The 17,235-nt window shown below is 35.8% G+C and overlaps 2 protein-coding genes across 2 annotated transcripts in view; one reads left to right on the top strand and one right to left on the bottom strand.

Annotated features, from left to right (window-relative positions):
* Positions 1 to 17,235, bottom strand: part of DIP-epsilon (Dpr-interacting protein epsilon) — a 353,851-nt gene that overhangs the window by 30,771 nt on the left and 305,845 nt on the right. The gene's annotated exons all lie outside the window — the stretch shown is intronic.
* On the top strand, positions 4,230 to 6,307 carry LOC135951609 (endothelin-converting enzyme 1-like). The gene has a single exon (XM_065501292.1). The coding sequence runs from the start codon at positions 4,285 to 4,287 to the stop codon at positions 6,187 to 6,189; it is 1,905 nt and encodes a 634-aa protein (XP_065357364.1). The 5' UTR covers positions 4,230 to 4,284; the 3' UTR covers positions 6,190 to 6,307.

Raw genomic sequence — 17,235 nt, 5'->3', positions numbered from 1 at the left:
TCAAGCGAAGCAAAGACTCAGGCTACTCCCTTAAAAACTTTTTTTTAACCAAGTAAAAAAAAGTTAAATGTATTTTAAAATCAAAAAAAAAAAAGATTTTAAAGATATTAAATAGATTATGTTTTTCTGGAACTTCACAATATGTCTGAATTTCGTGGATACAGCGTGGCAATTCTTTCTTCAATGCACAGATGTTTTGCTGACAAAGAAAAGGTCTTTCATTCGCTTCCTATCATTAAATTTTAATAAAACAAGTAAAAAAATATAGTCATTCAAGCCCGACAATATGATACCCTACACAGAGAACATGAGTACACACAGTTCTCTTTTAAAATTTATATGGGATCTAACAGCAAAAAAAAGGTTCCACTAACCACTATATAGATTTGATGCATCATGGCTACCTAAGTACAAAAATGGCCCGATATTATTGAAGTAAACTTACGAAAGTTCAAATTTACACAACCTTTAATCTGTTTATATATTTCGTTTTGATCGGCTCAATAGTTTCGGAGTTATAATAACAAATTGAAGCAAAAAATATATTTTTTATGTGAAAATAGCAAATTTTTGTGTTTTAAAAAACTCATGAAAAATCGGAAACGGCAGAAATTGTTCATGTTTATTACTTTATCATAATTCCACATATAATGGCAACAAAATGAGATATCGATCATAAAAAATCGATAGATTATTTTCGAATTTAATCACAATTAAGTGAATTCGCTCATTTTCACAAAATTTTACTTTATTGTTTGATATTTATGTATATTAAGCAAAAAAGTAAAATTTGAGTAGCTAATGTTATTCTTTCGATTGATTGAATTCTGGAAACATTTTCCCCATGCTATGTACAAATTTTCACTTATATATTACGTTTTAATCGGCTCTGTATTTTCGGAGTTATAATAACAAATTGTAGCAAAAAATTTATTTTTATTTGAAAATCTCATTTAAAAAAATTATGAAAAATTGAAAACGACAGAAATTGTTTAGATTTATTGCTTTATCGTAATTCCACATATAATAGCAACAAAATGAGATATCGACTATAAAATTCGATAGATTATTTTCGAATTTCTTCACAATTAAGTGAATTCTTTCATTTTCAGAAAATTGTTTTAGCGTGTAAGTTTTACGTGTGTTTTGTTTTTGTTAAAATGTTTGTTACATTAGGATATCTCGTTTAGTTCCTATTGCATTTGGCTTTGCGATAAAGTAATAAATCTGAACAATTTTTGCCTCTTTCGATTTTTCATGAATTTTTTAAAACAAAAAATGTTGCTATTTTCATGTAAAAAAATTTTTTTTGGCTTAAATTTGTTATTATAACTCCGAAACTACTGAGCCGATTGAAACACAATACATATGAGAAAATTTGTACATATTAAGGGGAAATGTTTTCGAAATCCAATCAATCAAAAAAAGAAAATTAATTACTCAATTTTATGTATATCAAAGAAAAAAGTAACATTTTGTGAAAATGAGCGAATTCACTTAAAAGGATCAATAGATTTTTATGATCGATATCTCATTTTGTTGCAATTATATGCAAAATTGCGATAAAATAAAAAACCTGAACAATTTCTACCGTTTTAGATTTTTCATGATTTTTTTAAAGCACAAAAATTTGGTATTTTCACGTGAAAAATATATTTTTTGCTTAAATTTGTTATCATAATATTAATAGGCAAGTCGATTTCTTTAGACCCCTTTTACGCTCACATTATACATTAAATTTGGGTAAGAAATATACCATTTTAAAGGGATTTATTCACAGAAGTGCAGAATATATATTTTATTAAAATCAGTTCAGTTTTTTAGGAGTTAAGCGTTTAAATATGTTACTAACACATATGCAAAAACGTGTACATGTGAACCTTAAGCTAAAATGTAAACAAATGCGTGTTTTTGTAAATAAATAAGAGAAACAAATAAACAGTATTGATTTCGCTCTGATTTAAGTGAGAGTTGTTATAGAAAACAAAGAACAAGACTTTAGTAATTCAAAGTCAATTAAAAAACTATACTTTGAAGGTGTTTTTTTGTTTTCTAACTCCCATATGCATAAACAATTTATTTTAAAATTTATCAATTTTAAATTTGTTTTATAAACCTTTGACAAATTTAAAACTGTTTATGAATATGGGGGTAAATACTTCATACGAATCAATTTCTTATCACGGCATGAAGTTTAATAAAAATGGGACGGGTTGGAACAAATGGTGAGTTTCTCCCATACAAATTAAATAGTTATTTATAAATATTTTGTGAACTATAATTGCAAGATTCTCCAAACTTAGTCTAAATGGCTCTTTTATAATTTTGCATAGTTTCGCTGAAATTGTTCGTGATTCGAATAGTGGGCGTGGCCCTATACAAAGTAAATAATTAATTTCGAATATCTGTGTAACTATAATTGTAAAAGTGTTTACATTTTTTTCGAATTAATTTCTTATTACTGTGCGGAGTTTATCTGAATATAGACGGAATTAGATTAGAGGGTGTAGCACCTCTCATACAGAGTAAATATTGATTTCGAATATCTGGGGAACCAAAATGGGAGGGGTCGGAAAAGGAGATGAGTCACCTTCCATACAAGGTAATAATTGCAAGGTTATTCAAACTTTGTCCGCATATTTTACAGAGATTGTCTGTAAATGGTCGGGATTGCAGTAGTTGTCGTGGCACAATGTAAATAATTAATTTTGAATATCTCGAGAACTATAATTCTAAAAATATTTAAACTCTGTATCAATCAATTTATTACCATTCTACGGAGGTTATCTAACAACGAATTTATTCCTGATCCCTGTACGAAGTTTAGCTAAGCGTAAAGTTTAGCTAAGCTTATAAAGGAAAGTTAAAGTAAAGCTTGATATGAGTTATTTTTTTACACAACAGATTTAAAAATGGGTGGGATCAGAACAGTGGAGTGGTATCTCCCATACCAAATTAGTTAGTTATATTTTGCATGTGTTATTTTCGTACCATTGTACGTAGTTAGTATGTATCAGAAATCATTCATATTTTTTTAATTTTACTTGGGTAGGGGTAGCGAAGTGCACCGGGTTATGCTAGTTATGATTAAAACGCAATATATAAACAGATTAAAGGTTATGTAAATCTGAACTTTTCCAAGTTTAATCCAATAATATAGGACTAAACCTTTTTGAGTTATCATAAATTATGAGGAGAAACATCTAAAAAAATTAACAATTTTAGAAAGAATTCAAAAATTTTACCATTTTTGTGCTTAGATAACCATGATAAATCAAAATTGTGTAGTGGTTTAAAAAACCTCTAAAATTGTTTCGATTTTATTGCCCTGTGTCATGGACCAATCGCCATAAAATTATGTGGCATGTCTTCTGTATACATGAAACTTATTTGTTTTGAATTTTATTTGAATACCAAAATTTTTAAGAAATCTATACTCGTTAAAATTATTTTCGGAAGTGGGCCTTATATAGGAGCTATGACTAATTATGGACTGATCTTTATAAAATCTGATGAAATGCTGAAAATATTCCCTTGATAGAGATATTCGACATTATAAAATCTATTGCCCTTAATAGAGATTTTATAGAAAATGTCTTGCAATTCGAAAAGTAGTTGTAATTTTCTTCCAAAAAAAAAGAGATTTTATAGAAATTTTCTTATAAATACAAAATTGATTAAAATATTTTTCTAAATTGCTAATTTATCGAAAACTCTCAAAACAATATAAACTTTATCGAAATCTTTCTATAAATACTAGATTTATCAAAACCTTTTCTATAATATAGAATTTATTTAACTTTTCTCCAAAATATAACACATCAAAATATTCTACATTATTAAATCTAAAGAATATTTGCCCTTAACAGAGATTTTATAGAAATTTCTTCCCAACAAAAAAAAAAAACTTGATCTTTCGATTTTTCTCTAAATAGTAAATTCATGAAAAGTTTGTCTACACAGAGAAAACAAATTCGTAGTAGCAACCGAATGTATTGCAGAAAGTCACTTGATAAACAAGAATTTCAATTGAAGCAACCAAATTCGGTCACTAAGGTAGAACCATTCGGTTGCTATTACGAATCTGTTTTCTCTGTGTCTGTAAACCTAGTTCTTTGGAATTTAGTGTATTTGGAATTTACTACATTTATTTATTCTCTATTGTAGATGCTCATCTATTCTTATCGCTGACCCCATACAACATCTAGAAATACAGCAAATTGTTTTTATTTCACAGAATAATTAGTAGTATTTTTAATTTGCACGTTGAAGGCATACGTAAATATGAAAACGTTTAAAACAATTTTAATTATAATATTAATAAATTACCAGAATTTCGTGCAAACAAATCGGACAGCTGAAGAAACTGCTGGGGTCCCAAAGGGACCTTGTGAGGACTTTTATGAATATGCCTGCAGCAACTATGCACAGCAGAATACTGATCCCAATTACAGTGAAATTACACAACAATTGGATTATGAATTGAATAAGAAGTTATCGGCTTACCTCAGCACTTTATTTCATAATTACATTTATAGTGACAATCAAACATATCGTGATAAAATGGGCATATATTTGGAGTCTTGCAACACGGAGAGACAAAGAAATTTAAGAAAATATTTCGATGAACTTAAACCAAATAGCAATTTGAATTGGCCATTGTTGTATCCCAAGGAAGAGTGGTTGGAGCAGAATAAACATTTTGATTATTGGTCGCTATTGGGTGAAATGCAGTCTTATGGTGTAAATGATATCATAGTAACTCAACAAGTCATAAGGAATAAGAACGGAACTCTAAGTATCTGGCTGGCACCGGTCTTAGCAGAAGATGGCGGTAGTTTGCCCAACAGCAACATTTTAAAGGTTTTGTTAATGGCTTTGGGCATCCAAGACACTGATGTGATTATACAGCAACTAAATGAAACCGATTTCAAATTGCAAGAGATAATGGAAAATTATGCTGATTCAACTCAGTCTATAACCATAACTTGGGAAGAATTGACAGACTACTATCCCCGTCTTAATTTAAAATCATATATAGAAAAGTTACTGGAGCATTCCAATATCAGTTTGGAGCTTTCAACTATCACTTTCGAAACTCCTGAATATTTTGAGCAGCTTAATAAAATCATGTGGTCTGCTGAGGAGCTGGAACATTTGTGCAATTATTTAATGATGAAATTTCTGTTTTATTTGGCGGTGGATAGTACGGCTGAATTTACACCCCTCTCTTGTATAAAAGATTTAAGACATAAATTTGATCTGGCCGTAAATTACCACATCTATAGACACTTTTTTTATAGAAAGAAAGCAAACAAATTTGAACAAGCTGTGTTTGAGATGGAAAAATACATCAAAGATGTTATGCTGAAATATTTTAACGAGAATCATTTGAATCTCAGTGACCAGCAACTGAATTATTTACAAAATAAACTGGGAAACATTCAAATAAATATAGGAAATTTACCTAATGTGCGTGACTCTATAGTGGTACAAGCCTTTTACCAGGACATACCAAATTTGGAAAAATTCAATTATTATAAAAATCATTTACTAATGCTAAAACATCGTTTTCGTAAATCACTGTCGTATGCCCAAAATCAAAGCCATTTCATAGTGAGTGACAATCGTATGGGTGGTGTGTCCTCACCATATTATGTGCCTCAACAAAATATGGTCATCATACCGTTTGGCAGTTTGCAGTTGCCTTTATTTCAGTACACCCAGGGTGCTCTTGAACAATTGTCACTTTTCGGTTTTGTTTTGGCCCACGAACTAACACATGCATTTGAAACCACCGGTTTAAATTACGATCACCAGGGCTTTCTCCTGCCCACCTCTTTAAACATAACGGCTCATGCAAATTTCTCGAATGCATTGGAGTGTATGCAACAACAAGAGCCTACCGATGAAATAGACGAACGTATTGCTGATCTCTTTGCCGTGCGTGTGGTGTATCGTACTTATTCGGAATATTATGCTAGGAAAGGGGATGATGATTGGAGTAAAAAATTCTTTGTGATCTTGGCTCGGTTTTTTTGTGGCAAAAAAAATTTGAAATTCATTGACCACGATTCAGATGCCATACGTCTGCAGCAGATTGTGATGAATTTTCAACCTTTCGCAGATGCCTTTGGTTGTTCGGAAGGCGCTGCCATGCATCCGAAAACTAAATGTCGACTATATTAATAAAATTTGTTTTTGTTTATTTAAGATTTACATAATAAATTGTATTATTCAAATAAGCTAGTAAAATTGTTTAAATTAATAAAACTTTTAACAACTCTCTATCAAGGTTAGAAAATAATTTGTAGTAAAATGCCTTTTTTTCCTAACGAATCACACTTTTAGCTGTGTATATTTGCAATATATATTTCAAGTAAGAGGAAAACGATTAAATGGAATGAAATAGGTTTGCTTGTAAAATATGTCTCGATTTAAGCCATTCATTACACTATGCAACAAATGAAGACTTTTGGAAAAACACACGAGCATGACAGAATAAGTTCGTTTCTACCAAAGGATAGTCAAACTCTGTACTTAGTTTGTTCATTTTGGTGACCCATTTTTTTTTATGGGCCTCCAAAGATTCTAAAAATCAGTGAGCCCACAGCTAATTCAGACTTGGTGACACCACTTAACTATATATGACAATAATATAGCTAAGAGTCTACCGAAAAAATATTGTTAAATATTTGGCCAAAATAGCTTTAAAGTGTCCTTTTACTGATAAATATTTGGAAGACAATTTTGTGTTTCAGTTTTTTTAGAATAATTTCTTAATTTTTCACTAACAATATTTTGCAAATGTACATTTTTTTGTAGATACATTGATAAATTAAACATTTATGACTGATAAAGTCCAATTTCGAGGGGACATTTGTATGGCCAGCCAGCCAGCCAGTCAGCCAGCCAACCAGACGGACGGACATCGTTTAATCGACTCAGAAAGTGATTCTAAGTCGATCGGTATACTTTAAGGTGGGTGTTAGACTAATATTTTTGGGCGTTACAAACATCTGCACAAACGCATAATACCCTCCCCACTATGGTGGTGTAGGGTATAAAAATATACCTATATACCTCACATCAACAGTAACGTAATATGTTCATACAATTATTAGTTTGGATATTTGTTGTGTCAACTCTTACATTATTTTTCAGACTTTTCAAAAAAGTTTGCAAATGACAAATGATTTTATCACATTTGTCACATCTGTCTGTCTGTCTGTCTGTCTGTCTGTCTGTCTGTCTGTCTGTCTGTCTGTCTGTCTGTCTGTCTGTCTGTCTGTCTGTCTGTCTGTCTGTCTGTCTGTCTGTCTGTCTGTCTGTCTGTCTGTCTGTCTGTCTGTCTGTCTGTCTGTCTGTCTGTCTGTCTGTCTGTCTGTCTGTCTGTCTGTCTGTCTGTCTGTCTGTCTGTCTGTCTGTCTGTCTGTCTGTCTGTCTGTCTGTCTGTCTGTCTGTCTGTCTGTCTGTCTGTCTGTCTGTCTGTCTGTCTGTCTGTCTGTCTGTCTGTCTGTCTGTCTGTCTGTCTGTCTGTCTGTCTGTCTGTCTGTCTGTCTGTCTGTCTGTCTGTCTGTCTGTCTGTCTGTCTGTCTGTCTGTCTGTCTGTCTGTCTGTCTGTCTGTCTGTCTGTCTGTCTGTCTGTCTGTCTGTCTGTCTGTCTGTCTGTCTGTCTGTCTGTCTGTCTGTCTGTCTGTCTGTCTGTCTGTCTGTCTGTCTGTCTGTCTGTCTGTCTGTCTGTCTGTCTGTCTGTCTGTCTGTCTGTCTGTCTGTCTGTCTGTCTGTCTGTCTGTCTGTCTGTCTGTCTGTCTGTCTGTCTGTCTGTCTGTCTGTCTGTCTGTCTGTCTGTCTGTCTGTCTGTCTGTCTGTCTGTCTGTCTGTCTGTCTGTCTGTCTGTCTGTCTGTCTGTCTGTCTGTCTGTCTGTCTGTCTGTCTGTCTGTCTGTCTGTCTGTCTGTCTGTCTGTCTGTCTGTCTGTCTGTCTGTCTGTCTGTCTGTCTGTCTGTCTGTCTGTCTGTCTGTCTGTCTGTCTGTCTGTCTGTCTGTCTGTCTGTCTGTCTGTCTGTCTGTCTGTCTGTCTGTCTGTCTGTCTGTCTGTCTGTCTGTCTGTCTGTCTGTCTGTCTGTCTGTCTGTCTGTCTGTCTGTCTGTCTGTCTGTCTGTCTGTCTGTCTGTCTGTCTGTCTGTCTGTCTGTCTGTCTGTCTGTCTGTCTGTCTGTCTGTCTGTCTGTCTGTCTGTCTGTCTGTCTGTCTGTCTGTCTGTCTGTCTGTCTGTCTGTCTGTCTGTCTGTCTGTCTGTCTGTCTGTCTGTCTGTCTGTCTGTCTGTCTGTCTGTCTGTCTGTCTGTCTGTCTGTCTGTCTGTCTGTCTGTCTGTCTGTCTGTCTGTCTGTCTGTCTGTCTGTCTGTCTGTCTGTCTGTCTGTCTGTCTGTCTGTCTGTCTGTCTGTCTGTCTGTCTGTCTGTCTGTCTGTCTGTCTGTCTGTCTGTCTGTCTGTCTGTCTGTCTGTCTGTCTGTCTGTCTGTCTGTCTGTCTGTCTGTCTGTCTGTCTGTCTGTCTGTCTGTCTGTCTGTCTGTCTGTCTGTCTGTCTGTCTGTCTGTCTGTCTGTCTGTCTGTCTGTCTGTCTGTCTGTCTGTCTGTCTGTCTGTCTGTCTGTCTGTCTGTCTGTATGTCTGTCTGTCTGTCTGTCTGTCTGTCTGTCTGTCTGTCTGTCTATCTGTCTGTCTGTCTGTCTGTCTGTCTGTCTGTCTGTCTGTCTGTCTGTCTGTCTGTCTGTCTGTCTGTCTGTCTGTCTGTCTGTCTGTCTGTCTGTCTGTCTGTCTGTCTGTCTGTCTGTCTGTCTGTCTGTCTGTCTGTCTGTCTGTCTGTCTGTCTGTCTGTCTGTCTGTCTGTCTGTCTGTCTGTCTGTCTGTCTGTCTGTCTGTCTGTCTGTCTGTCTGTCTGTCTGTCTGTCTGTCTGTCTGTCTGTCTGTCTGTCTGTCTGTCTGTCTGTCTGTCTGTCTGTCTGTCTGTCTGTCTGTCTGTCTGTCTGTCTGTCTGTCTGTCTGTCTGTCTGTCTGTCTGTCTGTCTGTCTGTCTGTCTGTCTGTCTGTCTGTCTGTCTGTCTGTCTGTCTGTATGTCTGTATGTCTGTCTGTCTGTCTGTCTGTCTGTCTGTCTGTCTGTCTGTCTGTCTGTCTGTCTGTCTGTCTGTCTGTCTGTCTGTCTGTATGTATGTCTGTCTGTCTGTCTGTCTGTCTGTCTGTCTGTCTGTCTGTCTGTCTGTCTGTCTGTCTGTCTGTCTGTCTGTCTGTCTGTCTGTCTGTCTGTCTGTCTGTCTGTCTGTCTGTCTGTCTGTCTGTCTGTCTGTCTGTCTGTCTGTCTGTCTGTCTGTCTGTCTGTCTGTCTGTCTGTCTGTCTGTCTGTCTGTCTGTCTGTCTGTCTGTCTGTCTGTCTGTCTGTCTGTCTGTCTGTCTGTCTGTCTGTCTGTCTGTCTGTCTGTCTGTCTGTCTGTCTGTCTGTCTGTCTGTCTGTCTGTCTGTCTGTCTGTCTGTCTGTCTGTCTGTCTGTCTGTCTGTCTGTCTGTCTGTCTGTCTGTCTGTCTGTCTGTCTGTCTGTCTGTCTGTCTGTCTGTCTGTCTGTCTGTCTGTCTGTCTGTCTGTCTGTCTGTCTGTCTGTCTGTCTGTCTGTCTGTCTGTCTGTCTGTCTGTCTGTCTGTCTGTCTGTCTGTCTGTCTGTCTGTCTGTCTGTCTGTCTGTCTGTCTGTCTGTCTGTCTGTCTGTCTGTCTGTCTGTCTGTCTGTCTGTCTGTCTGTCTGTCTGTCTGTCTGTCTGTCTGTCTGTCTGTCTGTCTGTCTGTCTGTCTGTCTGTCTGTCTGTCTGTCTGTCTGTCTGTCTGTCTGTCTGTCTGTCTGTCTGTCTGTCTGTCTGTCTGTCTGTCTGTCTGTCTGTCTGTCTGTCTGTCTGTCTGTCTGTCTGTCTGTCTGTCTGTCTGTCTGTCTGTCTGTCTGTCTGTCTGTCTGTCTGTCTGTCTGTCTGTCTGTCTGTCTGTCTGTCTGTCTGTCTGTCTGTCTGTCTGTCTGTCTGTCTGTCTGTCTGTCTGTCTGTCTGTCTGTCTGTCTGTCTGTCTGTCTGTCTGTCTGTCTGTCTGTCTGTCTGTCTGTCTGTCTGTCTGTCTGTCTGTCTGTCTGTCTGTCTGTCTGTCTGTCTGTCTGTCTGTCTGTCTGTCTGTCTGTCTGTCTGTCTGTCTGTCTGTCTGTCTGTCTGTCTGTCTGTCTGTCTGTCTGTCTGTCTGTCTGTCTGTCTGTCTGTCTGTCTGTCTGTCTGTCTGTCTGTCTGTCTGTCTGTCTGTCTGTCTGTCTGTCTGTCTGTCTGTCTGTCTGTCTGTCTGTCTGTCTGTCTGTCTGTCTGTCTGTCTGTCTGTCTGTCTGTCTGTCTGTCTGTCTGTCTGTCTGTCTGTCTATCTGTCTGTCTGTCTGTCTGTCTGTCTGTCTGTCTGTCTGTCTGTCTGTCTGTCTGTCTGTCTGTCTGTCTGTCTGTCTGTCTGTCTGTCTGTCTGTCTGTCTGTCTGTCTGTCTGTCTGTCTGTCTGTCTGTCTGTCTGTCTGTCTGTCTGTCTGTCTGTCTGTCTGTCTGTCTGTCTGTCTGTCTGTCTGTCTGTCTGTCTGTCTGTCTGTCTGTCTGTCTGTCTGTCTGTCTGTCTGTCTGTCTGTCTGTCTGTCTGTCTGTCTGTCTGTCTGTCTGTCTGTCTGTCTGTCTGTCTGTCTGTCTGTCTGTCTGTCTGTCTGTCTGTCTGTCTGTCTGTCTGTCTGTCTGTCTGTATGTCTGTCTGTCTGTCTGTCTGTCTGTCTGTCTGTCTGTCTGTCTGTCTGTCTGTCTGTCTGTCTGTCTGTCTGTATGTATGTCTGTCTGTCTGTATGTCTGTCTGTCTGTCTGTCTGTCTGTCTGTCTGTCTGTCTGTCTGTCTGTCTGTCTGTCTGTCTGTCTGTCTGTCTGTCTGTCTGTCTGTCTGTCTGTCTGTCTGTCTGTCTGTCTGTCTGTCTGTCTGTCTGTCTGTCTGTCTGTCTGTCTGTCTGTCTGTCTGTCTGTATGTCTGTCTGTCTGTCTGTCTGTCTGTCTGTCTGTCTGTCTGTCTGTCTGTCTGTCTGTCTGTCTGTCTGTCTGTCTGTCTGTCTGTCTGTCTGTCTGTCTGTCTGTATGTCTGTCTGTCTGTCTGTCTGTCTGTATGTCTGTCTGTCTGTCTGTCTGTCTGTCTGTCTGTCTGTCTGTCTGTCTGTCTGTCTGTCTGTCTGTCTGTCTGTCTGTCTGTCTGTCTGTCTGTCTGTCTGTCTGTCTGTCTGTCTGTCTGTCTGTCTGTCTGTCTGTCTGTCTGTCTGTCTGTCTGTCTGTCTGTCTGTCTGTCTGTCTGTCTGTCTGTCTGTCTGTCTGTCTGTCTGTCTGTCTGTCTGTCTGTCTGTCTGTCTGTCTGTCTGTCTGTCTGTCTGTCTGTCTGTCTGTCTGTCTGTCTGTCTGTCTGTCTGTCTGTCTGTCTGTCTGTCTGTCTGTCTGTCTGTCTGTCTGTCTGTCTGTCTGTCTGTCTGTCTGTCTGTCTGTCTGTCTGTCTGTCTGTCTGTCTGTCTGTCTGTTAGTTGAAATCAATTTTCTGAAGACCCCAGATATCTTCGGGATCCAGATTTTCAATAATGCTTTCGAGAAGTTTGCTATTTAAAATCAGCTAAATCGGTCCATAAATAACGGAGATATGAGCAAAAAATCGGGACAACCTCGATTTTTGACCAATTTTTGATCTATATATGGATTACTAAGTCATTAATATGAAAAAATTGAAAAAAATTTGGAAAAAAACTTCTTTTAAAAAAAATTAAAAAACAATTTAAAAAAAAAAAATTTAAGTTTGTTTACCTAAAAATATTATAGCTCTCTTACTTGCTTTTATAAGTTTTTGATATATGGTTTTTATTATACTAAAAAAAAGTTTGTGAAATAAAGTATACAAAATAAAAATATTTGTTGTTTTTCTTTATTTTTTGTAATTAAAAATGTAGTAGCTTATTTTTAAAAAGCAAATAATTATAAAAAAATATTTTAACTAATTTTTTTTTTAGTAAAATTAAGAGGTGTAAAATTTACTACCACGTCATTAACTATGTCACAAAATTTCACCTCGACAGTTAAAGGTTAAACTGAAGTTATTACGCCTTATTCATGTCGCCTTCACTTAATAAAGTCGACATGTCCTTGTGGAAATCATGGCACTGACAGCTGGACATGCAAAGGCCCGGGCGAATGGTGAAAAATTCTTAAGAATTAGTCGCAAGCGTATTGGATCGCTGTCATGAGCAATATATCGTACATTATTATTGCCACAAAAGAATTGTGCCATATGCTCAAAGAATTCTTTGCTCCAATCTTTCTCCTGTGGCTTGGCATAATATTCCGAATAAATACGATACACCACACGCACGGCAAAGAGATCAGCAATACGTTCATGTATGTTTTCCGAGGGATTTTGGTCCTGCATACACTTTACTGAAGCCGTAAAATTAGCATGTTTTAGTATATCAGATGGATGAATCAATTCGGAGCCTTGGTGGTTAAAGTTTAAGCCCACTGTATCAAATGCATGAGCAAATTCATGGGTCATAACAAAACCAAAAAGAGAAAGCTGTTGCAGAGACGTTTGCTGGTAGTGGAACAAGGGCAATTGGAAACTGCCGAACGGTATGACAATCATGTTTTTTTTAGGCACATAAAATGGCAGGCTTGTAGTTGTAGCCATAGTAGTGTCAGTCTCTAGGGAATAGGTTAGATTTTGCGTATAGACCAGTGATTTACGAAATCTATGTTTCAATAACATTAAATGATTTTTGCAATAATTGCTGCTGCTCAACTCGGGTATATCCTGGTAAAATTGATTTATTTGTGTAAAATGGAAATTATGTGGCATATTTCCAATATTTATTCTAAGTGCTTGCAATTTGTTTAGCAAGAATTCTATTTGTTTGTCAGAGAGTTGCAAATGATTTAATTTAAACTCTTCAGACATGACATCTTTAATATGATCGAACATGTTAAGAACCAGCAACGTATATATATTTTCATTCCATTGAAAAAATTGTTTATAATATATATAATTTATGCCTAAATCGAATTTATTTCTTAAATCTTTTACACACTCCACAGGTTCAATGTCTTTTGCAGCATCCCGCTCCAAATAGTATAGAAATTTTATAACTAAATATTCGCAAATCTGCTTCCGCTCTTCAAGACTGGAATATGTCTCAATTAAAAACTCATAATACTTCTCATCTATAGTGATAACTGAGACATTATCTATATCTGCTTGCAATAAGTTCTCAAGATATGAATGCAGCCCTATATCAAATTTCAGTTTATTTTTTTGGAAATTTTTTTTCGGTATTGCCTTGTATTTCGCTTGATTATATTCTGTTGCTATGTCTTGCCATTTTAAATTGATATTAAGCCATGTTTGCATTTCCTGCTTGTTGTCAAATACCTTAAGCAACATAATGTTATCAGAATCTAAAGGTTCATCTTTTACTAAATCTACAGATGACAGATGAATATTTAATGTATTATCCATGTTCCTTGTTATATGATGATTTAGTATGACATTATTGAAGCCATACGACTGCATTTTGCCCAACAAAGGCCAGAAATTATAAGTTTTATCTGCCAACAATTGTACGAATGGAACGATGTATTCAGTAATACAATTCGCTGGTTTATTATTGCAAGCCTCAAAATAAGTTATTATTTTTTCATAAAATGTTATCATGCCTGGTGGCTTCTCTTGCATTACCGAAGTCAGATGACTTAACAGATTCTCATTCACCTGATGTTCTAATTTTTGTGAAATTTCCAAACTGTAATTGCTGCAAGCATATTCAAAGAAATCCTCACAGGGTTTCTTGACATCTCTGTTGGCTGTTTCCACGCTTTTTAAAGTTGTCAAGCTGATGTTTAGGTAAATTAATAAAATTCTTTTAAATACTTTCTTCATGTTTTCGCGTGTCGAAACGTTAAAATTTAAAATTGTACTATTGTGTGAAAACAAACGGATATGGATTGCTCTCTCTGCTGGCTAGCATCAGCGATAAGAGTGATTGGGAAAATATACATACATATAACAAGTAAGAAAGTATGGTCGGTCAAGCCCGACCATATAATACCCTACACTAAGTAAAAGAGCAAAAACATTTTTCTTTTAAAAATTTCAATAATTTATATTTTTGAGTGATTTTCGGAAGTGGGTCTAACACGGTCCAATTATGGACCGATCACCATGAAATTAGGTCGTGTGATTTATGTCTATATTAAAGTTAACTATGTTGAATTTTGTGTGTTTACCAACATTTTTAAGCGATTTATGCACGTTAAAGTGATTTTCGGAAGCGGGTCTATATGGGAGCTATGACTAATTATGGACCGATCGTAACAAAATTTGGTGACATGAATTTTGTGTATATAAAACTTATTTGGAGCGGAATTTGTGAAGATACATATATAAATTAAACATTTATGACCGATAAAGTCCAATTTCGGGAGGACATTTGTATGGGGGCTAGGTGAAATAATGGACCGATATAAGCCAGTTTCAATAGGCTTGGTCCTTGAGCCGTAAAAATAATATGTATAAAATTTCATCGAAATATCTTCAAAATTGCGATCTGTACTCCACGCACAAGGTTTACATGGACAGCCAGCCATCCGACCAGGCGGACGGACGGACGGACATCGTTTAATCGACTCAGAAAGTGATTCTAAGTCGATCGGTATACTTTAAGGTGGGTGATAGACTAATATTTTTGGGCGTTACAAACATCTGCACAAACGCATAATACCCTCCCCACTATGGTGGTGTAGGGTATAAATATATGTATAAGTATCAAGTACACCACCCAGCAGTTAAGCAAGTAGTCAATGTATCCCTTATAGAAAATAATTGTCACTAATGTCTCATCACTTGGCTGACTACAATCTATATATATAAAAGAGTAACGTTACTGACTGACTGACTGACTGACTGATTCATCATCCCACAGCCCAAACGACTGAAGCTAGAATCATGAAATTTTAACTGTGGGTTCCTCCTGCCCCAAAAGGATCCAATAAGAAGGGATTTTTGGAAATTCGAACGAAAGGGTAAAAACGGGTAAATCCATTAATCTTTTATCTTCAAAACTAATAAAGATACAAAAAAAACATGAAATTAAATGTTACTCCATTTAAAAAATAAGCTGACAGGTGTTTCGTACTTTTTCGAAATTCGAACCTTTTAGGGGAGAAAACGGGTAAAAACTGTATTTTGGTACCCTATGTATCTTTTAAACCAATAAACATAGAAACAAAATTTAAATCGTATTCTTTACTTATCAAAAAATAAAAAATATAAGTATGGTACTTTTTGGAAATTCGAACCCTTAAGTGATAAAAATTGTGTTTATTTTTGGTACTTTTTCATAAAATATGTTTTTCTATAATTTGACATAGAGCTACCACCACGATACAGAAAATTATTTTAATAATATTTTACCACCGCAATGGGAATAAAAAACGTACCAAAAAGGGTATAAAATCGGGAAAATACATTTTATTGCAAATTATTAAGCCGATTTTGATAATTCTTTTAACATTGGTTCCTGGATTCATACAAAAATAAACTAAAAGCTTGTTATTTGGAACTCAAGTGCCATGGTGTATTTTAGGCCAAATCCGGGTAAACAGTTAGGTACTTTTTTTAAAACATATTTATTATTGGACACATTAACACAGATTTCAATCGATTGTAGACATGTCTGTAGCATAAACAACTTTTGCAAAATGAAATATTTTTAAATTTCAAACTTGAGGGGTGTTCAAGGAGGAAAAGGGAAATTGGTACTTTTCTCCTAATGGTACCTTTTAAATATTTTAAATTATTTCACTTATCGACATTAAAGTTAGCTGATATGTATCTGAGTGAAGTTAGTGTTAGAATTAAGGGATTATATTTAGGTACCAAAATGTGAGAACTGAACTATAGGTACTTTTTCATTCTTCTAATGGTACTTTTTGAATTTTCTATTACAATGGACTTAGAAACATGAAATTAAGCATACATGGTCCTAAGTGAGTGAGAATTCTAGGGGAGACTTTTGGTACTTTTTATTTTATTTCTAATGGTACTTTTTGTAATTTCGTCACCAATGAACCTAGAAACATGAAATAAAGCTTATATGGACCCAAGTGAGTGGGAAACTACAAGTATATATGGTCCTAAGGTACGTTTCTAATAGTAACATCTCAATTTACTGCAACTTTTTCTATTTGAATCAATAAATTTCATCACTTTTAATGATGACCAAGGCAACTTATTTGTCCGATCAAGAAAAGATTCAAGTTAAAGTTGTTCACGACCAAGGACGTTGCAATAGAGAAATTGGACGTAAAATCGATCGTTCGGAAAGTGTGATGCGAAATATATGAAATGGACAGATGAGTGGAAATAAGTAATTTTCTCTGACTCATGCTCATGCTATTGGCACGATTTAAGATCAAAGGATGTTCGGATGTCAAAACGTAATTTCGGTGGTGGCAGCGTTATGGTCTGGGCAGCATTTTCTGCAATTGGAAAGTCGAAAATATGTTTTGTTCCGACAAAAATGAATAGTGCGATTTATAACGAACTGTTGGAAGATGCTCTTCTCTCATTCATGGATGAAAAAATGGATGAAGATTGCATATTCCAACAAGATAATTCTGCAATCCATGTTTCTAAGCAATCGAAATCTTGGTTTAATGAACATAGCATTCCTCTGTTGGACTGGCCGGCTTGCTTAATAGGATTACAAATATTAGGAACAATTTGATCCACATTAATTCCTATCTAACTTTTTGTTAGTTAAGTCAATTTTTGGTTTTATAAAAAAAAATTAAGTCAGTATCTCAATTAGATTCAAAAAGATGCCACTTTAAAACTCCGCCCTTCAAAAATATTGCATATTTTTCTTTGAAATCGGTGGTGATTCTGGCATGGAAGACAAATATCGCCCAGGAAAGCCTTACTTGAACAACGATTTTGCATGTATTAAATTCTATAAAAGAAAATAATTTATTATTAGCAGTTTAAAATTGAACAATTACCTTAGTAAATACGTTATTTTAAAATTAGCTTAATTGTTTACTGAAGTTTAAAAAGTTATTTTCTTTTATTCATTATACTTGCTTTGACAAACATTGGCTTAATCTTAAAGTATC

This window comes from Calliphora vicina, chromosome 2, assembly GCF_958450345.1.
Source record: "Calliphora vicina chromosome 2, idCalVici1.1, whole genome shotgun sequence".
Taxonomy (NCBI): Eukaryota; Metazoa; Arthropoda; class Insecta; order Diptera; family Calliphoridae; genus Calliphora; species Calliphora vicina.
The sequence above is the reverse complement of the archived record's forward strand: the minus strand, read 5'-3'. Positions and strand labels throughout refer to the sequence as shown.